General features: G+C 39.3%; 1 protein-coding gene across 1 annotated transcript in view; it reads left to right on the forward strand.

Annotated features, from left to right (window-relative positions):
- The first annotated feature begins 23,437 nt into the window (after positions 1-23,437).
- Positions 23,438-24,103, forward strand: part of GFRAL (GDNF family receptor alpha like) — a 199,403-nt gene continuing 198,737 nt past the window's right edge. The window contains exon 1 of the mRNA XM_073675429.1: positions 23,438-23,579. Coding sequence (XP_073531530.1) covers positions 23,492-23,579 — 88 coding nt within the window. The 5' untranslated portion in view covers positions 23,438-23,491. The remainder of the gene's footprint in view (positions 23,580-24,103) is intronic.

The following is a 24,103-nucleotide window of genomic DNA, read 5'->3' on the forward strand; positions in this document are numbered from 1 at the left end:
AAGGTATCGCTCAACACTAGTGATGATGAAACAAAATTACTCTAGAAGGGTTTGTCTTTTTACCCAACATACAGTTAGTTCCATATATATTTGGACAGAGACAACATTTTTCTAATTTTGGTTCTAGACATTGCCACAATGAATTTTAAACAAAACAATTCAGATGCAGTTGAAGTTCAGACTTTCAGCTTTCATTTGAGGGTATCCACATTAAAATTGGATGAAGGGTTTAGGAGTTTCAGTTCCTTAACATGTGCCACCCTGTTTTTAAAGGGACCGAAAGTAATTGGACAATTGACTCCAAGGCTATTTCATGGACAGGTGCAGGCAATCCCTTCGTTATGTCATTCTCAATTAAAAGGCCTGGTGTTGATTTGAGGTGTGGTGCTTGCATTTGGAAGGTTTTGCTGTAAAATAAACATGTGGTCAAAGGAGCTTTCCATGCAGGTGAAACAAGCCATCATTAAGCTGTAAAAACAGAAGAAAAACATCCGAGAAAATGCTACAATATTAGGAGTGGCAAAATCTACAGTTTGGTACATCCTGAGATAGAAAGAAAGCACTGGTGAACTCATCAATGCAAAAAGACCTGGGCGCCTATGGAAGACAACAGTGGTGGATGATCGCAGAATAATCTCCATGGTGAAGAGAAACCCCTTCACAACAGCCAACCAAGTGAACAACACTCTCCAGGAGGTAGGCGTATCAATATCCAAATCTACCATAAAGAGATGACTGCATGAAAGTAAATACAGAGGGTTCACTGCACAGTGCAAGCCACTCATAAGCATCTAGAATAAAAAGGCTAGACTGGACTTTGCTACAAAACATCTAAAAAGGCCAGCACAGTTCTGGAAGAACATTATTTGGACAGATGAAACCAAGATCAACCTCTACCAGATTGATGGAAAGAGAAAAGTATGGCAAAGGCGTGGTACAGCTCATGATCCAAAGCATACCACATCATCTGTAAAACATGGTGGAGGCAGTGTGATGGCTTGGGCATGCATGGCTGCCAGTGGCACTTGGTCACTAGTGTTTATTGATGATGTGACACAGGACAGAAGCATCCGAATGAATTCTGATGTATTCAGAGCCATACTGTGTGCTCAGATCCAGCCAAATGCAGCCAAACTGATTGGTCGTCGTTTCATACTACAGATGGACAATGACCCAAAACATAAAGCCAAAGCAACCCAGGAGTTTATTAAAGCAAAGAAGTGGAATATTCTTGAATGGCCAAGTCAGTCACCTGATCTCAACCCAATTGAGCATGCATTTCACTTGTTAAAGACTAAACTTCAGACAGAAAGGCCCACAAACAAACAGCAACTGAAAACCACCGCAGTGAAGGCCTGGCAGAGCATCAAAAAGGAGGAAACACAGCATCTGGTGATGTCCATGAGTTCAAGACTTCAGGCAGTCATTGCCAACAAAGGGTTTTCAACCAAGTACTAGAAATGAACATTTTATTTACAATTATTTAATCTGTCCAATTACTTTCGGTCCCTTTAAAAACAGGGTGGCACATGTTAAGGAGCTGAAACTCCTAAACCCTTCATCCAATTTTAATGTGGATACCCTCAAATGAAAGCTGAAAGTCTGAACTTCAACTGCATCTGAATTGTTTTGTTTAATATTCATTGTGGTAATGTCTAGAACCAAAATTAGAAAAATGTTGTCTCTGTCCAAATATATATGGACCTAACTGTATAAGAGTAATAATTTTGACATTTTTTTGGACCTACAGTCCTATAGTCCTATATCAAAAAATTAACTTTAAAAAGACATTTTTTGCTAAAATCTGATTAATGTCCCATTGTGGAAGATAAAATACAAATGTCTTCTGACCCAACACTACATATAGACCTGAGGAGAAAGTCAAACTTCTATCCGATTGAGAGTAAGAGTCACCAGATCGAGACATTCTGTGACATCACACTTCAGGACCTGAAAAAAATTGTGTAGAGACCTATACTCCATAAAAATAAGAATTTGAGTAAAAAAGAAAATTTAACACTAAATAATGTTAAAAAGAACAGAAACATCGTTATTAGGCAGACAAAGAAGGGGGCTTAGTCATTCAGAATTATTGTGACTTTGTGGATGAAGCCTATCGAATATTAAGTGATGTCAACTACTACAAGGAGATCTTTTTCAATCCTCTTCCAGAACTAAATATTGCATTCAAGAAACTTATTAGACAAGGAGTAGAAGATAATGTACTAAATGAACATGAAAAGAAGTTTCTTACTACACATAGTCCTAGTATGCCATTTTTTTATCATTTGCCGAAAATTCATAAAGAGCCCCTAAATCCTCCAGGGAGACCAATAATATCAGGGATCGGTTCTCTCACCAGCAATTTAGCGGAATACTTGGATGTACTCTTGCAGCCACATGTGAAAAATATCATTAGCTACCTTCGTGACTCCAGCCATCTTATTAAATTAATATATAACATTAAATGGAAAAAACTATGTTTTCCTAAGCTTGGATGTGGCTTCACTAACTATACTAACTTAGAACTGGACATCGGCGTGCTGTTCATTGAGTATGTTATATTCAGGGACGAACATTTGTCTTCCAAACATAAATCTTTTGTTTTAGCTGGGTTATCCTTTGTTTTGAAAAATATTTTTTTTCATTTTATAAATAAAACGTACCATCAGGTGAAAGGCACAACAATGGGCTTGAAGGTAGCACCTACACTTGCAAATATTTTTATGGGGGTGTTTTAAAAAATATTTATACAAGATGGGGCTTTTAAAAGGAGCATCATTTTTTATAAACGATGTATTGATGACCTATTTTTTATTATAGACAACGTTGACCCTACATCTTTTATCAGATTTTTAACCACCAAAAATTGGGGCATAACTTTTAATTCAGATATCAATGAAGAGAAAATTAACTTTTTGGACCTAACTCTGTTTGTAAAAGATGAACAAATTTATACTAAGACCTTCTTCAAGAAGGTGGATGCTAATAGTTATATCCACTATAGCAGTGGTCATTATAGAAAATGGCTTAATAATATTCCTCACAATCAGTTCCAGAGAATCAGAAGAAATTGTACTACGAAAACAGATTTTATAGAACAATCTAACATTCTGAAACAGAGGTTTTTAAAACAAAAATACCCAAGAGGTTTGGTACATAAATCACTTTTGAGTTTCAAAGAGAACAGCAATCAGAACTCTCTTCTTACAGGCCCTGCTGAAAAAGTCAATGAGGCCTTTGAACATGACTTAAAGTTCATCACAACTTACAACCACCAACAAAATGAAATCAGAGATGTTTACAGAAAAACTGGTATATCCTTAAGAATGATCCAATTTTACTGCAGATCTTACCTAAAAACCCGTCCCTTATCTTCAGAAGAGCCCCTACATTAAGGAACATTCTAGCCCCCAGTAAACTGCGCAGTCCCCAAGTTTGTTCTGAATATTATGACAATAAGATCAATAAGAATATCACCAAATGCGGAAAAAGGGGTTGCATGTCTTGTAAATCTATAACACATAATATCGACAATTTCACATCAGTGGCCACTGGCGAGAATTTTAAAATCACAAGCCACTTGACCTTTGAAACTGATTTTCTCATTTATGTTATTGAGTGTAGTTGCCCGAAACAATATGTTGGCAGGACCACTCAGCCCCTGCATAAAAGGTTAAATTCTCATAGACACAATGTGACCATTGGCTTTCTTAAACATGGTCTATCTAGACACATGCTTACACACCACAGAAAAGACTTTGGGAGTTTCAAGATATAACCCATTGAGCATGTCTCTATCGAGAACACTAACAGAGCCCAATCATTGAACCGTAAAGAGGTTTATTGGATATATAAATTGAACACGCTGAAGCCACAGGTTCTTAATGAGATTACAGAAGTGTTCACATAAAATCAGATTAATTGATTTTCCGAACCACGCTGTGCTATATAGTGGTGAATAGGGAACTGAAAAGAGTACCGCCTAGTAGCAGTATATGGTATTGCACATAGCAAGTGTTCACCTTAGATATGCAACATATTTTATATATATATATTTTACATATAGGTTTCAATTTTTTAAAGATGAGCTCATGATTTAATGCAAAGGATTGTCAAGAATTTGATCAATTACAACCACCATAAGAAAAAGAGTAAAGGATGTTTCCCTAGCTATTTTATTGTCATTATCAAAAAATGGCGGTATGTTTTTCCAAAATTCATTTTTAATCCATTTTAACTATTGTTTTGTTGTATGCATTTAATTCTTTCAGACATTTTTTATAAGGGTTTGACAATCTTGTATGTAATCATTTTTTATCTTGTAAGAGGAATATGGTTTCTTAGAAGGCATTTCACACATGCAACAGGGTATATGACTTGATAGCCAAGCGGTCTGTGTCCATACAACCCTTTAACTAGAGAAAGAATAATGATTAACAGGTTCTAATCCCAACAGGTTCAATCCCAGTCAGAATGAGTAAGCTTTATCAAGGTATATACAGTGCTGGCCAAAAGTTTTGGCACCCCTGCAATTCTGTCAGATAATACTCAGTTTCTTCCTGAAAATGATTGCAATCACAAATTCTTTGGTATTATTCTCTTCATTTAATTTGTCTTCAATGAAAAAAACACAAAAAGAATTGTCCTAAAGCCAAATTGGATATAATTCCACACCAAACCTAAAAAAGGGGGTGGACAAAAGTATTGGCACCCTTTGAAAAATCATGTGATGCTTTTCTAATTCGTGTAATTAACAGCACCTGTAACTTACCTGTGGCACCTAACAGGTGTTGGCAATAACTAAATCACACTCGCAGCCAGTTAACATGGATTAAAGTTGACTCAACCTCTGTCCTGTGTCCTTGTGTGTACCACATTGAGCATGGAGAAAAGAAAGAAGACCGAAGAACTGTCTGAGGACTTGAGAAACCAAATTGTGAGGAAGCATGAGCAATCTCAAGGCTACAAGTCCATCTCCAAAGACCTGAATGTCCCTGTGTCTTCCGTGCGCAGTGTCATCAAGAAGTTTAAAGCCCATGGCACTGTGGCTAACCTCCCTAGAAGTGGACGGAAAAGAAAAATTGACGAGAGATTTCAACGCAAGATTGTGCGGAAGGTGGATAAAGAACCTCAACTAACATCCAAACAAGTTCAAGCTGCCCTGCAGTCCGAGGGTACAACAGTGTCAACCTGTACTATCCGTCGGCGTCTGAATGAAAAGGGACTGTATGGTAGGATACCCAGGAAGACCCCACTTCTTACCCCGAGACATAAAAAAGCCAGGCTGGAGTTTGCCAAAACTTACCTGAGAAAGCCTAAAACGTTTTGGAAGAATGTTCTCTGGTCAGATGAGACAAAAGTAGAGCTTTTTGGGAAAAAGCATCAACATAGAGTGTACAGGAAAAAAAAAGAGGCATTCAAAGAAAAGAACACGGTCCCTACAGTCCAACATGACGGAGGTTCCCTGATGTTTTGGGGTTTCTTTGCTGCCTCTGGCACTGGACTGCTTGACCGTGTGCATGGCATTATGAAGTCTGAAGACTACCAAAAAATTTTGCAGCATAATGTAGGGCCCAGTGTGAGAAAGCTGGGTCTCCCTCAGAGGTCATGGGTCTTCCAGCAGGACAATGACCCAAAACACACTTCCAAAAGCACTATAAAATGGTTTGAGAGAAAGCACTGGAGACTTCTAAGGTGGCCAGCAATGAGTCCAGACCTGAATCCCATAGAACCCCTTTGGAGAGATCTCAAAATGGCAGTTTGGAGAAGGCTCCCTTCAAATATCAGGGACCTGGAGCAGTTTGCCAAAGAAGAATGGTCTACAATTCCAGCAGAGCATTGTAAGAAACTCATTGATGGTTACCGGAAGCGGTTGTTCACAGTTATTTTGGCTAAAGGTTGTGCAACCAAGCATTAGGCTGAGGGTGCCAATACTTTTGTCCGGCCCTTTTTTGGAGTTTTGTGTGAAATGATCAATGATTTGATTTTTGCTTCATTCTCTTTTGTGCTTTTTCCTTGCAAGCAAATTAAATGAAGAGAATAATATCAAAGAATTTGTGATTGCAATCATTTTCAGGAAGAAACTGAGTATTATCTGACAGAATTGCAGGGGTGCCAATACTTTTGGCCAGCACTGTATTTACAAACAAAGAAATAAGTATACGGGATTGCTTAATAATTGCACTCAATCTTGATAACAAATATATAATAACTCTGATGGTTAATATAAACATAGTGCTGTTTTTTTTCTTTTTTCAAAAGTAACTGTCGCTTGGAGGAGCCAAGTCTGTTTGGCGCCCATTTTTTTCATCTGAGGTGTGTATGTATAGAGACAGAGCCATAGTTTTGTGATAGGCTTTTTACCTGATGAAGTGGACAGAATGTCCATGAAACGCGTTGTATTTTAAGCCATTGATAAAAGATGTAACCTTATTCATTGGTATCAACATCTGTGTTACGGATCCAGGTGGTGGAACCTCTGTGCTGCAGTGCAAGGAGGGACCAGAGGGGCGTAACTAGGTATCAACTCGGACCGACCAAGGTCGTACGGTGGCTCAATCGACTCTGTGACCAGGGAAGGACCAAGCAGAGGGACCAAGTGCTACTCTGGGGACCGACCTTGTATGAGAGCAGGTGACTCCCACGGGTCAGAAGGCAGGGACTGACGGTACAGCAGATGAGCACGGCAGGCAGGCTGACGAGTGATCTGGGCAGACAGACTGGCAAACACGGCAGGTAACAAGCAGGAGCCTCCAGGTAGGCTGGCTGGTAGGCACGGCAGGTAAGAGGCAGGTGCTTCTAGGTAAGCAGGCTGGCAGGCACAGCAGGTTACAGGCAGGTGCTTCCAGGTAAGCAGGCTGGCAGGCACGTCAGGTAACGGGCAGGTGCTTCCAGGTAAGCAGGCGGGCAGAGCCCATAGACAGACTGGCAGACTGGACTGTAGGCAGACTGTCAGGCTGGAGAGTAGACAAGCTGGTGGACTGGACTTGTAGTCAGGCTGGTGGACTGGACTTGTAGTCAGGCCGGCGGGCTGGATTTGTAGTCAGGCTGGTGGGCTGGACTGGAAGTCAGGCTGGCGGGCTGGACTGGTAGTCAGGCTGGCGGGCTGGACTTGTAGTCAGGCTGGCGGGCTGGACTGGTAGTCAGGCTGGTGGGCTGGACTGGTAACCAAACCTATGAAACAAATCTAGTGGGTACATGTGTGACCTCTCCCACCATCCAAGGAAGAGGTTGGCATAGGAGGGGACACAATGTGCACCTATCGCAGTGCCTGAGAACTGTCTGTAGATTAATGGATGAAACACAAAATAATTATGCCTGAGTACATATGAAAACAATTCAAGAAGAAAAGAACAATGGGCCGGATCAGCTGTATCAAAGTTCAGTAGGCACAATGCCACTGCCCGTAATCCCAACTCATGTGGTATACTTGTGTAGAGGAACTCCACATCCAGGGAATATCATGGACCATGGCTCTAAAGAAAAGTCTGGCTCGCTGGTGAAATACCTAAGGATGGTGTTGATTGGAATGGAAGGCGTGAATGGAATTTTCTTTTATCTCTTGGATCTTCATTCTCTTTTAATAAATCCAATAGGTCACGAAAAATTTGACATTTGTTCAGCGGCAGATCATCCACCATAGATAGTTGTTGGTAAAGAAATTTGAAAGTCAAGCTCCTGCAAAATAAATATACATCTTTTATAAAAGTAAATTTATCCAATGTTTGCATTGGAGAGAAGGTAAGCCCCTTTTCAAGGACTGACCTTTCAGCATTGGACAATTCATGATTAGACAAATTAATGATCTGTAAGTCTATTGAATTATCTGCCATTGTGTTTTCAACTAAGACGGTTTTGGAAGGGTGAGAGGTTCCTGTATTTGGTCCTTCTTGTATTTCTTTGACCTATGCCTCCGCCCCCCCCACGTTTTCTTGGTCTCTTGTATCTGTGGCTAAAAAAATCGCTGGAGGTAGCTTCTCTGTCATTGATATTATTGCCCATTCTGGCCATAGTAAAATGTGTCCTTCTATTCAGGGCCGGCGTCAGCACCCGGCGTACCCAGGCAAGTGCCGGGGCCCTGGACCATCAGGGAGGCCTACTGCCCGTCGGGGCCCGGACCGCTTCTCCGGCATCTGTGCAGGACCGTCGGTGCTGTCCAAGCCCTGCACTGCTTCATGCGTTGCTACTCCACCAATCAGGCCCAGTCAGGGGCACTGCTATGAACTTAGATCGGCCCTGGATCATAAGTGAGAGTGCATGCACCACACAACACGCAGGGTTCAGGCTCCCCTGTGTGCAGTGCATGTGTCATCACTTCGTAGCTTCTCTCCCTGCTCGTCCTTCTGGCAAGTCAGAGCAGAGGATCCATGTGCAGAGCAAATGCACGTCGCCTCCTAGGGGGAGTATATGTTGGAAGGGGGAGGAAGGAGGTTAATGAGGCCTCAGGCCAGGTCTGTCAGGGAATATAGCCACCGGCTTTAGGGAGAGGTGATAGAGATCCCAACTCTCTACTCTGTGCCTGCACAGCACACCATACCCAATCTCCTGTAATGTTACAGACAGCTCAGCAGTCATGATGGGGGAGGGTGTGCAGGGCTGACGGGGTGTACAAGCCGTGCTCCTACTGCTGATTTCCAAGGTCAGGAATCCCCCACTGTTGCCACTGGATAAATGCTGATGAAGAGAGTAAGTATATATATGTCATGTCCCAGTATAATGTGTGTAGTTAAATATATATGCTCATGTGTATATAAGTAATGTATTTGTATAATGTTCTAACATGTCTGTTTAACGTGTATATATAATGTGTATATACAGATTATGTCTCTGTATAATGTGTTTATGTGTATGTCATGTGTCCGTAAAATGTGTATATGTATAATGTGTAGGTCATGTGTCCGTATAATGTGTATATGTATAACGTGTAGGTCATGTGTCCGTATAATGTGTATATGTATAATGTGTCGGTCATGTGTCCGTATAATGTGTAAATGTACAGGGTGGGCCATTTATATGGATACACCTAAATTAAATGGGAATGGTTGGTGGTATCAACTTCCTGTTTGTGGCACATTAGTATATGGGAGGGGGAAAACTTTTCCAGATGGGTGGTGACCATGGCGGCCAGTTTGAAGTCGGCCATTTTGGATCCAACTTTATTTTTTTCAATGGGAAGAGGGTCATGTGACACATCAAACTTATTGAGAATTTTATAAGAAAAACAATAATGTGCTTGGTTTTAATGTAACTTTATTCTTTCATGAGTTTTTTACAAGTTTATGACCACTTATAAAATGTGTTAAAGTGCTGCCCATTTTGTTGGATTGTCAATGCAACCCTCGTCTCCCACTCTAGACACACTGATAGCAACACCGCAGAAGAAATGCTAGCACAAGCTTCCAGTAGCCATTGTTTCAGATGCTGCACATCTCGTATCTTCACAGCATAGACAATTGAATTCAGATGACCCCAAAGATAAAAGTCTAAGGGGGTCAGATTGGGAGACCTTGGTGGCCATTCAACTGGCCCACGATGACCAATCCACTTTCCAGGAAACTGTTCATGTAGGAATGCTCGGACCTGACACCCATAATGTGGTGGTGCACCATCTTGTTGGAAAAACTCAGGGAACGTGCCATCTTCAGTGCATAAAGAGGGCAACACATCATCATGTAGCAATTTCACATATCCAGTGGCGTTGAGGTTTCCATTGATGAAGAATGGCCCCACTATCTTTGTACCCCCTATACCACACCATACCATCAAGATACGAGATGTGCAGCATCTGAAACAACGGATACTGGAAGCCTGTGATAGCATTTCTTCTGCGGTGTTGCTATCAGTGTGTCAAGAGTGGGAGAAGAGGGTTGCATTGACAATCCAACACAATGGACAGCACTTTGAACACATTTTATAAGTTGTCATAAACTTGTAAACAACTCATGAAAGAATAAAGTTACGTTAAAACCAAGCATACCACTGTTTTTCTTATAAAATTCTCAATAAGTGTGATGTGTCACATGACCCTCTTCCCATTGAAAAAAATAAAGTTGGATCCAAAATGGCCAACTTCAAAATGGCCGCCATGGTCACCACCCATCTGGAAAAGTTTTCCCCCTCCCATATACTAATGTGCCACAAACAGGAAGTTGATATCACCAACCATTCCCATTTAATTTAGGTGTATCCATATAAATGGCCCACCCTGTACATTTACACATTATACCATTCCCATTTAATTTACGTGTATCCATATAAATGGCCCACCCTGTATAATGTGTAGGTCATGTGTCCGTATAATGTGTATATATATAATGTGTAGGTCATGTGTCCTTATAATATGTATATGTATAATGTGTAGGTCATGTGTCCGTATAATGTGTATATGTATAATGTGTAGGTCATGTGTCCATATAATGTGTATATGTATATTTTCTCTGCCGTATCTGTTCATCATGAATCGTTGTATGTGCTAAAGGGGCCCACTGAGACTCTTTCGCCCGGGGCCCACAAAAACCTGGAGCCGGCCCTGCTTCTATTCTTTGAGCACGTCCATTTGAAGGCCCTCTGATTCTCAAAATCAAGTCTATCCCTATAGAATTAAAAGGTATCAACCACTGAGTACTCTCAAATCTTAATATTTTTCTATCCACTGGCTAACATGGTACAAAGATATATATTTTTCCTGTCTGAAATCTTTGGCAGTTAATGTGCATTCTTTTCTCTCAATATGTTTTTGTGACCCTGTTGAATATTTGCAACAAATTGTTTGATGGTTCTGTATTTGTGCTCTAATATCTTAGCAATTTCAAGAGTGTTACATGCTTCAGTAAGAATTTTTGGCTTTTCAGAGTCGTATAAATTTCATTTTGCCTGAGGAAATTAAGCTGTCTAATAATTCTGCACACCTTGGTAAAGGGTAGTGATATTCTTAGGCCACTCTCTCCCTCATTACACAAATACACATCATCTGATCTGTTTCAAACAATAAGCGTTCAAGTTTATACAGTTTGGAGTTGGGTAAAGCTATGTAAAAATTATGAAATGGTCAAAATACTCACCTGCCTAATAATTGTGCACACAGTGTAGTTACACAACTGTCAACTGGAGTACATTTAAACATAATTTTGTGACTTTTTAAAAAGTTACATTTGGTGAATCAGTCTAAAACAGCTAGAAAAGTTACATTAATAGAAAATATTGGAATACTAACAAACCAAAAAAAGAAAATTAAAAAAGTGAAAATCCTTTAAATAATTTGTTGCAACTCAATAGGTATTCATGCCAAAAAACTGGTGAAAAATGCAGTGATGAATTTGGCCCACAGTGTTCTATTAAAATTTTATTATACAGTTGTGTTCAAAATAATAGCAGTCCAATATGACTAACCAGATTAATCACTGTTTTTGGTATGAATTATATTACCACATGTCAAACAATTTACCAGTTGGTGCAGTAGATTCTAAGAAAACCAACAGACTCAGCATTCATGATCTGCTTGTTTTTGAGTCTGTGCATTTGAATAATTAATTGAAACGGGTGTGTTCAAAATAATAGCAGTGTGGAGTTCCATTAGTGAGGTCAATCATTCTGTGAAGAAACAGGTGGGAATAAGGTGGCCCTTATTTAAAAGTGAAGCCAGCACTACTGGTTTGTAAGCCAAAACCAGTAGTGGGTGATAAATACAGAAGTGGTGACATGTTTCTATTATGCATTTATCCTTAAAAGCCTGAGAAATATGGGTCAGTCGAGTCATTGTTCAGAAGAACGGCATACTTTGATTAAAAAAGTTGATTGGAGAGGGTAAAACTTATAAAGAAGTGCAGACAATGATTGGCTTTTCAGCTAAAATGATCTCCAATGCTTTAAAATGGAAAGCAAAACCAGAGAGCCTTGGAAGAAAACGGAAGACTACCATTCGAATGGATCCAAGAATAGCCAGAATGGCAAAGGCTCAGCCAAAGATCAGCTCCAGAATGATCAAAGACAGTCTCAAGTTACCTATGAGTACTGTGACAGTTAGAAGACACCTGCGTGATGCTAATCTCTTAGCAAGATATTCCACCAGTCCCACTGTTAAAAAAAAGACATGTACTGAAGTGGATGCAATTTGCCAAAGAACACATCAACTGGCATTAAGAGAAATGGAGAAACATTTTGTGGACTGATGAAAGTAAAATTGCTCTTTTTGGTTCCAAGGGCCACCGACAGTTCGTCAGATGACCCCCAAACTTTGCATTCAAGCCACATTACATAGGACAGTGAAGCATGGTAGTGCAAGCATCATGATATGGGTATGTTTCTCTTACTATGGTGCTGGATCTATTTAATACATACCAGTGATCATGGACCAGTTTGCATATATTAAAATACTTGAAGAGGTCATGATGCCTTATGCTGAAGAAGATATGTCCTTGAAATTGGTGTTTCAACAAGACAAGGACTCTAAACACACCAGTAAACAAGCAAAATCTTGGTTCCAGTCCAACAAAATTGAGGTTATGGAGTGGCCAGCCCAATCCACAGACTTTAATCCAATACAACACTTGTGGGGGTGACAATGAAAAATGCCGTTTGTGAGGCAAAGCCCACAAATGCCAAAAAATTGTGGGATGTAGTCAAAGCATCCTGGGCTGGAATAACAGTTGACAGGTGCCAGAAGTTGGTTGACTATATTCAACATAGATGTGAAGCAGTTCTAAAAAACTGTGGTTATACAACTAAATATTAGGTGATTTACAGGAATGCTAAATTTTAAAAAAAAGAAGAGGACATATTGTGAGTTTGTAAAGACAAATGCAGACACTGCTATTTTTTAGAACAGCCCAATGTTCATTTTTTGTTATTTTCTGTAAAGTAGTTAAAAATATATACATTTCTCTTCATGTTTTGAATTAGAAAACAGTGTTCAATGTTCCCAATGCATGGAAATAAAAACTAGTATAAAGATTTTGTGCTTAACTCATGTTTTTGAACAAAATGCTATTATTTTGAACACTACTGTATATGCGTACTGAACATTGCCTCGATCAATGCCAATTCTTGGATAGCATTATGTATATGTGAAAAGTAATACATTTGAGATGTAATAAACTGTTAGGCTATGTTCATACGGCAATATTTAGGTCAGTAACTCCCATCAGTATTTGTAAGCCAAAACCAGTAGTGGGTGATAAATACAGAAGTGGTGACATGTTTCTATTATACTTTTTCTCTCATTGTTCCTTTCCTGGTTTCTGCTTTCTAATACTGATGTGAAATACTGACTAGTTACTGAAAGTGTAAACGTGATCTTAACCCCTTTCTTACAAAGTCAGTAATAGTACATAGATGCGCCCTGGGCCTTATGGACCAGCTATGTACTATTACGCATAATGCGATCGCGCCCGCACACAAGTGGTGCGGGGCAGTCGCCGCCGGGTGTCAGCTGATTGTCACAGCTGACACCAAGTGCTATGTGCCAGGAGTGGTCAAGCACCCCTGCTGGCACATTAACCTCTGAAATGCTGCAATTGAAGTCGATTGCAGCATTCCGGGAGCAAGGGGAGGTAAGCGCCGTTACTTACCTCCTCTCCGGTGTCCCATGCTGTTTCCTGCCGGGTCCTGGATGTTGTCATGGTGACCCAATGTTGTCATGACAACATCCGGGTCACCAGGAGGCAAGAAGTTACTTTGGTCATGCACAATGCGCGACCAAAGTCACTTCTGCATGCAGCGCTGACAGGCTGTATATAGCATAGAGATGCTGCTGCATCTCTATGTTGTGTAAGCGATCAGGCTGCAAAAAAGGGAAAGTCCCACAGTGGGACATAGTGAATAGTGATGAGCGAGCATGCAAGCCACTGCTCAGTACTCCCCGAGCATCTCAGTACTCGAGATGCTCGGAGCTCGCCGAGTACTTGCGCAATGCTTGGGCGGGAGCTCGGGTCCCCGTCCTGCATGTTTGGTGCTATTTAGAAAACCAATCATGCAGGGATTGTCTGCCACTCATTGTAATGCCACAGCCATGGTGATTGTGGCAATACAGTGATTGCCCAAATCGATGGGAACAGTGCTCACAGTGAAAGATGAAAAGCCAGCAATTCATCAGCGGCATACACCGGTACCCGACAATTTCGAACAGAAAGAATAGAGCATCACACATAGATTAGATAGAAAGAAACATGTCAGTCACATATATAATAAGTACAGTGACAGTGTTGGTTAATGTACTTGTCATTTAGTGTTAAAATAAAGGTTTTATTAAAAAAAAATAACAGTGTTTTCATGCACCCGTCTCTTTAAAAAAGCTGGCCGGCAATTCATCAGCGGCATACATCGGTACCTGACAATTTAGAACAGAAAGATTAGAGCATCACACATATATTAGATAGATAGAAACATGTCTGTCACATATATAATAAGTACAGTAACAGTGTTGGTTAATGTACTTGTCATTTAGTGTTAAAATAAAGGATTTATTAAAAAAAAAAATTGGCGTGGGGTTCCCTGTAATTTTAGTCTCTAGGGGACGTTAAGCAGACGGCTGGGGCAGATGTTTAAAGCCTGGGAAAGGGATAATACCCACGAAGCTTCCCAGGCTACTAATATCATCCCCCAGCTGAATACCTAGCCTTTACTAGCTATTAAAATGGGGGACCCAAAAAAAATGACGTGGGGTCCCCCCTATTTTAATAGCTAGCAAAGGCTAGGCAGACAGCTGAGGGCTGATATTAATAGCCCAGGAAGGGTGCCATGAATATTGGCCCCCTCCCAGGCTATAAACACCAGCCGTCAGCCGCCATCCATAGGATGCACCAATTCTGGCTCTTCCCATTGCCCTATAGCGATTCCACCCATGGCTGTTAGGGGCTCATGACAGCTGATCAGATCAGCTGTCATGTCCCTGGAAAGGTGCGGGCTCATCGTCGGAGTCCGCGCCAAAGGAAGAGACACGCCACACGTACATGTACGGAACATGTCGTTAAGTGGTTAAAGTGCCACTCTGCTGCTTTAAAAGCAGTGCAAAAAGTTAAAGGGTAAATTACAGCCTGATAAATTGGTTATATTGGATAGTACTTTTAAATACAAGCAATTTTGCAATTTAATGTTCATGAAAATTTTCATCTTTTCTTGAGATATTAACACTTTTTCCCCTTGTTTACAGCTCATTGCTCCAGAGACTAACTCTTTTGGTTTGAGCTTGTAAGCACTGTTTTGAAGTTATGCAAGATCTCTGGAGCGCACTGCTACCTACTAATCCTGGCCAGCTTCAGCAAGGTTCTTACTAGAAAAACAGATAAACCAAATATGCTGCTAGCCCTTTGTAGTCAAAGATGACAATGACTTCAGGGTTTAGAGGAGGATCAGTGGCTGTGGGTCCGGAGGTGACTGATGAGGCCCTGAAGGCTCACCCACGTGACATAAATAAGCAGATGTCATCAGGACAGTAGATACCGCTTGTGCCTTGCACACAGCTCACTTTCTTTTTTCCTCAAAGATTCTCCTATCTTCAGCTGCATGTTCTTCTGAGATGATCCTGCCTGTCCAAGCTGGACTACCCAGGGCAAGCTTTTCCCATTTGTTGATGTCGGCTCACAGGTTTTTGAGAGCACCTTTAATGCAGTCTTTGTTTTCTCAGCCCCTCAAATGCTCGCTTTCCCTGACACGGTTCTCCGTACAGCAGTTGTATAGGTAATCGGCTGTTTTCCATTCTGACCACATGTCCAGCCCACCTGGCTTGAGCTTTTAGCAGGAGGGTATAAAAGCTGCAGAGCCTAGCTTGTTCCAGGATTGCAGTGTTGGGGACATTGTCTTGCCACCTGATGTGGAGAAGTCTGAGGAGACAGTTCAGGTGAAAGTGATTGAGCTGTTTGGCATGCTGGCTGTGTAGGCAGTCCTGATCTCGCTGGCCTAGAGAAGTGTAGTTCCCTTACAATCACGCTTTATTAAATAATTATTAAAATAACCTGATTCGTGAAAACATACAAAAAATAAAAACAAAGCAGATGCAAAAAACAGTGCAGGAACACCGTTGTCAAATGTGAAGATGTCCTAAAAATATGCAATCCAGACTAATCAGTTAATAAAGATTGATAAAACAAGGAAAAAAGAGAGGGCAACAATTTACCCTAACACTGTCACCTACATAAGCTGCGGTGGTTGGCACCCTAGGTGTACAAAAATGGCATCCCCGCTCCTTGCCAACTGACCTTAGTACACCCTATCCTATTTAGTATAGATGGAAAAGAAGAAAGTGTCACAATGGAAATAACCAGGTTAATATAACAGATAAGCAGGTAGCAAGATTGTAAACTTCTTTTAAATGGGCTAAGATAGGAGGGTGTAAACAGATAGAAATTACTTGATCCCTACAACTGAAAACCTACCTAAGCCTCGGAGGTTGGCACACTAATGTATGATGTGACTGTTGCCCCCGCTTCCCGTCTATCCCTGGTAGGCCCTGACCTATACGTTTCTGATAATCAAACAAAGTTCATATCAAAATACACCTATAAAAGATTGTAATTTGATCCTGTAAAAATTATGTGTATTCTCTTATATAGATATAGATGATTCAGGGTATGTATTGAGACTTAACTATGTAAATATGAACAACCTGGATCAAGTTTTAGGGGAACTTATGGCAAACTATTACTGATACCCTGACACTCGACTGTTACTGGTAAACCTAGAGAAGTGTAGTAAGGGCCACCACGCAGGAGACCTTCAGCTTGGTGGTAAGGCTGAGTCCCCTTCATTCACAGACATTCTTACATAGTCTCCCGAAGGTGGTGCTGGCTTTGACAATTCTGTTGTTAAATCTCCCGTGTCTATGGCCACTATGTGGGAGAGTGTGCTGCCAAGGTAGATAAAGTTGTTAACTGCTTTGAGGTTGTGCTCTTTCACAGTAATGCATGGCTGCTGGTATGGTTTTCCTGCGGTGATATCAGTGAGGTGACTGGGGTTTATCAGCTATGACCTCCGGTGACCTTTTCACGTCAGTGCTACACACTGCAGGAGCGTAATCAAGCTCCTGACTCAGTGTGAGCCGACTGGCGTGGAGAGCAGTTAAATCACTGATGTGACCACTCTCTAAATCATCCGGATTAGCGTGGTATATGGCGATTAATGAATTATCATCAGAAAGGGGAGGAATATGGTGTTTTATTATTTTTTGTCTGTTACAGTGGGACATGGGCATCAATATATTATCAAATGAAAAATGAGTATAAATTTGCTTTTTAATTTTTATTTTTTGTGAATAAATGGGTAAAAGAGGGTGGGCAGTTTTTATTTCAAGAAAAGGACTTTTTCAGTGTGTGTCTTTATTTAATTTTCACTATGAGGTTAGTAATGGGGGTTTCTTATAGACACCTCTCCATTACCAACCTGTGAGCTTGATGTCAGCTGACATTACAAAGCTGACCTTAACCCCACACCTATTACCCCACTTGCCACTGCATAAGGGCAAGTTGGGAGAGTGAGGCTAAGTGCCAAAGTTGGGGTATCTAGTGGATGTGCCATTTCTGGGGTGGCTGAGGGCAGATGTTTTTAGTCTGGGAGGGAGCCAATCTCCATGGCCATTCCTAGGCTATTAATATTGGCCCACAGCTCTCTGTTTAGGCTTTGCTGGATATTGAGTATTGAGTGACTCCACATCATTTTATTTGGGGGGGTCTCCCCTATAATAACCAGTAAAGGCTAAGCAAAGAGCTGTGAGCTGGTATTAATAGCCTGGGAACCTTTAGGGTTATTGGCCTGTTTTCAGAATATTAACATTAGCCCCCAGCCGTCGGCTTTCCCTTAGCTGTTTCTAAAAATTTTGCGGGAGCCCACGCATTTTTTTTTCATTTTTTTTTCTTTATGAACAAGTACAATAAGGTCACCTGAGTTAATAACAGCTGTTTCTATTGCTTTGCAAGTGCCAGTGCCGGACTGATGATCAACCGCGAGTCCGGCACTCGGCACTCCGGAATTCAACAGTCCGGCACTGAAGCTACCATGACACCTGGTGGCTTGAACTCAGGTAACCTTTCAGGTAATCAAAATTCACAGCCACCGGGTCTCCCAGCATCTGCGAGGCCCGGAAACCTCATAGGAAATTTTGAGAGACTTTATAAGGTTACTGAAGTTTCCAGCTGCTGGAACACCTGGAGGCTGTGAACTAAGGTTACCTTGGGTTTTATTTTACTGTACTTGGTAATAAATAAAAAATAAATAAAAAAATGGCATAGGGAACTTTCTCACGCAGCGAGTGGTGATGTCAGTGAGGTGACCGGGGTTCATCAGCTACGAACTCCAGTGACCTTTCTCAAGCCAGCGCTGCACACTGCAGGAGTGTAATCATGCTCCTGCCTCAGTGTGTTCTGGCTGGCATGGAGACTGGTTGCATCACTGATAACCAGCCAATATAAAGCTCACAGCTGGTGGCTGCAGCCCCCAGCTGTCAACTTTACCTGCACTGGTTACCAAGAATAGAAGAGACTTGTCATTTTTTTTATTTATTTATTACACAGGTGACAGCTGAAGAATACTCTCATCAGCCTCACCTGCTCTCGCTGCTATTAGCAAGAGCAGATGTAGGATGATAGGATGATGAGAGTAGTACTTTCATCAACCGATGCCATCTGTATGACAGCGTGAGGACCGCTGGTGTTTCTCATGCTGTCACACAGATGACACCCGATGTTCAGGCTGCCGAACCCGAACTGTAACCAGGACTTCCTGGTTAAGTCCGTGTTCGGGATCTGTGCAAGGACACTGGGTGTTTGGTACAGACCCCGAGCTTTACTGTTCAGGTTCGCCCATCACTACTAATAATCCTTTGTTATTTACATGCACTATTATTATTTATTTACTTGCTGTAAGGTACAGTATATGCTCATTTAGTTTTTGCTTGTTTTTTTCTTGGGTTTTGTCTGTGAAATGGCCACAGTATGAACGTGCTCTTACACTTTGTATGTATACCAGTTTATAGACTGGCTCATTTATTTGATTTTGCTGTAATCTTTTGTACTTTGTACAAATTGGGCGTAGCAGGTTAGGACTGTCCCGATGGGTACACCATGTCATGGTGGGATGGCTATTATTTTTTTTTTATCAAAACAGCATTAACGTAGTACCCTTTGTTATTTACATGTACTATTTTACTATTTAATTATTTACTTGCTGTAGGGTATATGCTCAATTTTTTTACCGTTTTTTTTTTGTTTTTTTTCTTGGGCTTTGTTTTTTAAGGTGCTTACAGACTAGACTTTCAGTGCTGTTTTTTATAAGCAATAGATTGCAAAAGTGCTTATTTTTACAAGCACTATCCAACAATATGCTGCTATGAAGATCAACCCTTTAATCACATTACACCATTCATTTTTTCAGAAATCAACTACTGTACATCGTTGACTTCCAGGTTCCAATTCAGTTTAATAAATAGTCATCTTTGTTGTTTGAAAGCTGCTGTGCCGCTGTAATTTTTGTATTACTTTGATATTAGCAGGCTTCTAAAATATGTCAAAAGAAAAACAAAGTGAGCATATCAAAATGTTTGCTTTTAGGGTGTAGTGAATTTTAACTAGAGTGGTTGTTATAGTTACTTTACATAATATTTGAGATAAAAGTAAACTATATATTGTTCAAGAAAAAAAATGTGTTTAAACCATCAATTATCACCCGCCGCCAATTAATCTGTGCATTCAAGTTCTTATCTAGGCTTTTGTGCATCTGATGCAAGATTTTCTCCGCACTGGTGCTCTGTGTCAGATGTATCCTTTTTCTGTTTACAGAAAAAAATGTGTTCTAGGAAGCACAGTCAAGTGAACTATATGTTTTTTACTGGATATATAAAATTAATGGATCAAAATTTGTTATACTGTTAATATATAGTTTTACATAATTGGCCACCGATAAATGTGATGCTAGAATTACAGCACTCTACATATTCTCAGAAAAAATCCTACATACAAAAGGTAAATCATTAAAAAGGATGTAAGTATAAAAATAAAAACTTTATTGTTATATGTCATAAAAGAAAAAGAAAGCAAAGTGAGTCACTCAGAGAGAAGAGACAATATAACACTGGGAAAAGACAATGAACAAAAAAGTACATCACACTATAGAATATAAAAAGCAATGGACCATGCACAAAAATAACCAATGTATGTTTACATATATGTATATCCAAAGAAAAATAAATAAAATATACCAGTTAGAAGAAAATATGTACAGTGCAGAAATATTAGAAACTAAATGAACTAGTGAGCTAGCAAGGTAACATACTATATAACCCCTATTAGACCGCTATTTTTTTTTCATCCTCTTCTTCCAAAACTATTTTATTTTTCCTTCAACATGCTTTTATGGATGACGAATTATAATTTTAAATTACACTATTCATATCACCATTTAATGTACTGGAAAAACGGGGAAAAAAATTTCCAAGTATGGTGAAATTGCAAAATAAAAGTAATTTTCCAATCAATTGTTTTTTGCATTTTGTTTTTGTGGTATTCATTGTGCTGTAAAAATGACTGGGTGAGATATTTCTACAGATCAGTAGAATTATGGTGATACTAAACTTTGAAAGTGTTTTTATTTATTTATTTAAAGAGAATCCCTCAGCAGTCTTAGCATGTACAGATAAAAATGATCTGTCTACTCATGTTTTTCTTTCATTTTTTTTCACAAAAACATACTTTTAATGAATAAATAGCAGAGATTGAATATATAAAAAGTCTAATTCTGTTTTAAAGTGGGTAACAGAGGGTGTCTAGTAGCCAGCCATACACATTGGATCAGCTGTGATCAAGATAAGCCAGTAGTGTGCCTATGATAAGTTAGACTCTGCTGACATGTTCATATATTTCTTACATTTGTCTGCTCCATTTAGAAAAGACAAACAAATCAGACACATGGATTTAGTTAGCATCCTGTGTATTTTTGTATCAAATGGATTTAGAGGTGCCCCATAGATTTATTTGGGGTTTGTCTGCTTTCCCTTTGCTGTTTATTTTTAGAACAGCATAGAAAACTCTGCATGTCGGACTTTCTTTTCCATTCTAAGAAGAAATAACAAACCAAGATCATTCGGACCTCAAATAAATCAAGGGTACTCCTCTGCTTCAGTGTGAAACAGTAATGACAAAGATGCTTATCTGTTCTATCGGTCTACATGGAACAGACAAATGGAAAACTCATCTGGACATGTGAAGGGAGCCTTAGTTGCCTATCCCTTCAGTTTTATAGCTACATGTAAAATTATAATATGTGGCATATCATAGTTTTAGGATATTTACACCCAGAACCTTAATTTATTTAAGCTCCATTGGCGAAACTAGAAAATAAAAACAAATAGAATGCTATGTGAACAAATAAATGAAATCTAATAAATAATAGAATGCATAATGAAATGAAATAATAAACAAAATAGACATCCGTTCCATTTAGTTATTTCTTAAAATATAAGGATTTTGTGAAAAGCTTGGCAGCTGTAATCAATATTTCATTACTCTTACTACCATCTGAACAAAAATCAGTCTCTTTTATTTTAAGGAGACTTTTACTTGTATTAGATTCCCTGTTTTTTTGCTACATCTATCATATTGCAGAATTGTACTGTTGTTTGTTGCAATCATTACACGGATAAGTTAATTAAATCCATTAAATGTGTTAACAACAACACTGAAAATGTCTTGCGCTGCCTCTAGCGTAAACTTCTTTGCAGCTTTTACAATTTGATTATTCTAAAAGTAATTCTTCACTGGCTTGTATTCAATTACACCCAATACAAACAGGGGATTTGTTCAAAACTGATGTGGACATGTGTAATCGTAGTGTCTATGATGCCTTCACTTGGAGCTTAGGAAGTCAAATACTCTTTTCAACATTTCATAAATGAAATCTTGAAATTACATGGAAAACCTACAGTGTATTGAACTGCTCCTGGTTCTTCAAGTAACAGAACAGTCTCAGTGTTTCTAAGAATTTTGGGAAATAACTAATAATTATAAATATGTTCTTCCTTACATTTCCTTACTTAGCCAGCATATCCTGAGATGACCAGCTTTAAAAAAAAACCTGATTTCGCAAAACTCTTTCTAGAGTGCGATATGTGTCTAATTGTGGTCCCTCAGTGGCTGTTATTTCCATTTCATCCTGCGCAGGGTTTTGCTCGCATGTTCCAATAATGTATTGTGTTTGCATTCTAGGAAATTGAATCAATAATTACATTTGCGGAAAGGTAAGAATCTGTAGGTATGTCCAGGAGGAGCAGATGTTCTTTATTACAAAGCTCATATTTATCAGACTGCTAAGAAAAAACAATAGAAGTTTAATGGTTCTCTTATTGTATTTCAGCTACAATTTTCTTTCTTTAAAAGGTTTGTCCAGGACTTAAAGGTGTATTTCCATCTCCAAGATCCTATATGTAGTTGGTGTAATTATAATAATATTAGCAAAGACCTCCAATTAGAAATGTAGTATAGTTCTTCTGATTCGCTATGTCGCTTACCCATGTGCAGGGCATTGCAGTAGCTTAGGTATCCATGGTTACGACCATTAACAGCTAACTGACTAACTAACTGCCACTATGCGAGTGGTCATAACCATGGACACAAGTTACAACAATGCCCTGCATACAGGGTAAGCAACATAGCAAATCAGAAGAACCATACTACATTTCTAATTGGAGGTATTTGCTAATATTATTATTATTACTCCTACTACATATTGGAATAGGATCTTATAGCTCGGAATACCCCTTTAAGTATTGATGACCTATCCTATTCACTGGAATGGAAGATAAAGATTAGTATTTGGTAGTGGCCACTAAGCAATGTATGTGGCTGCTCTGTTTCACATATTTTCCATTCTTTGATTATTTCTACTACAGTCAATGCAGTTTTCAGCTGATCGTTGTGGTACAAGGTGTCGAACCCCCATCAATCTCATAATGATGACCTATCATACCTACTATCAAAACTTAAGTCCTGGACAATTCCTTTCATAAAATTATAAAAAGTGGTTGGCTTAATTTGAATATTGGTTTACCTCTTTTCTTTCCCGAAAGCACAGCTAAAAAGGAACACTGTTCCCAATCCCTCTCTCACTTTACTCAAAAATTAAAAAAAAAACACTGAATAGGTCAATTATTAGAAGTAAATGACCCTTTGAAATGAATCTTTAACATCACGTCACGTATATTTATATAGTGTTGTATAACATATCGCTCCATGTTTCTTTTAGCGGTTTTCTTTTTTTTTTGTAGAATCACGATTATGAAGATTATTTGTGTGCACTATTAGTACGTTAATTTTAAAAAGGCTGTGATACATTCATACCTTCTCCCTCATCTATCTGTCACTAGTAATGTAACAAACTATCCAAAGACAAATCCTCCCTATCTGTTTAAAATTGGAATACTAGACATACATGACAAACTACTAATGACAGACAAATAGCTCAAGGTCCTGTGGGCTGGAGCTGTTCTGTAAGAGTAGTGCTGAAATCCTAGCTGATGGTTATTTGCTCGAGCTCATTAGATCCATGCACTTCAGTAACTCTGGATTCACTCTTTACTGCAATGAAGTCCATCTGGTTCACAGGTAACCGAGCCAAGTATATTTTACATGGATGAAACATGTATCATTTTAAAAGATAAGAGTTTAACAGTTGTTCTATGTATAAATGCTATTGACAGTTTTTAGGATGGTTTTATTATAGGTTAACTTATTTTATTGCATTTCACTTATTTTTACATTAACTTATATGTAATCTAAACATTTATGCAATCGCTAAAAAGTAAAATCAGATTAGTTTTCCAGATTACTTTTATTTTACATTCAGAGAATTATGTTTTACTTATTACTCATTTTTTTTGGTATCTCCTGTATGTGCAAACCACTATTTATTTTGGTAGCTTATGAAACCAAAGGAGTATGCCCTAACAGGTGCTCTTTCAGCTCCTGAGTGCATTGCCTGCTATTATTCTCCAGCTGATAAACCACTATTGAACAAGTATATTTAGACCATCACACGGCGATAGTTTAAGCTCTGCAAATACTAAGGCTTGATGGACAAATATAAGCAATGACAAATGATGTATATTAATTGTTAAAGACATTGTAAG

This window comes from Phyllobates terribilis, unplaced genomic scaffold (genome assembly GCF_046119375.1).
Source record: "Phyllobates terribilis strain yellow unplaced genomic scaffold, ASM4611937v1 Scaffold_3__8_contigs__length_932513732, whole genome shotgun sequence".
Lineage (NCBI taxonomy): Eukaryota > Metazoa > Chordata > Amphibia > Anura > Dendrobatidae > Phyllobates > Phyllobates terribilis.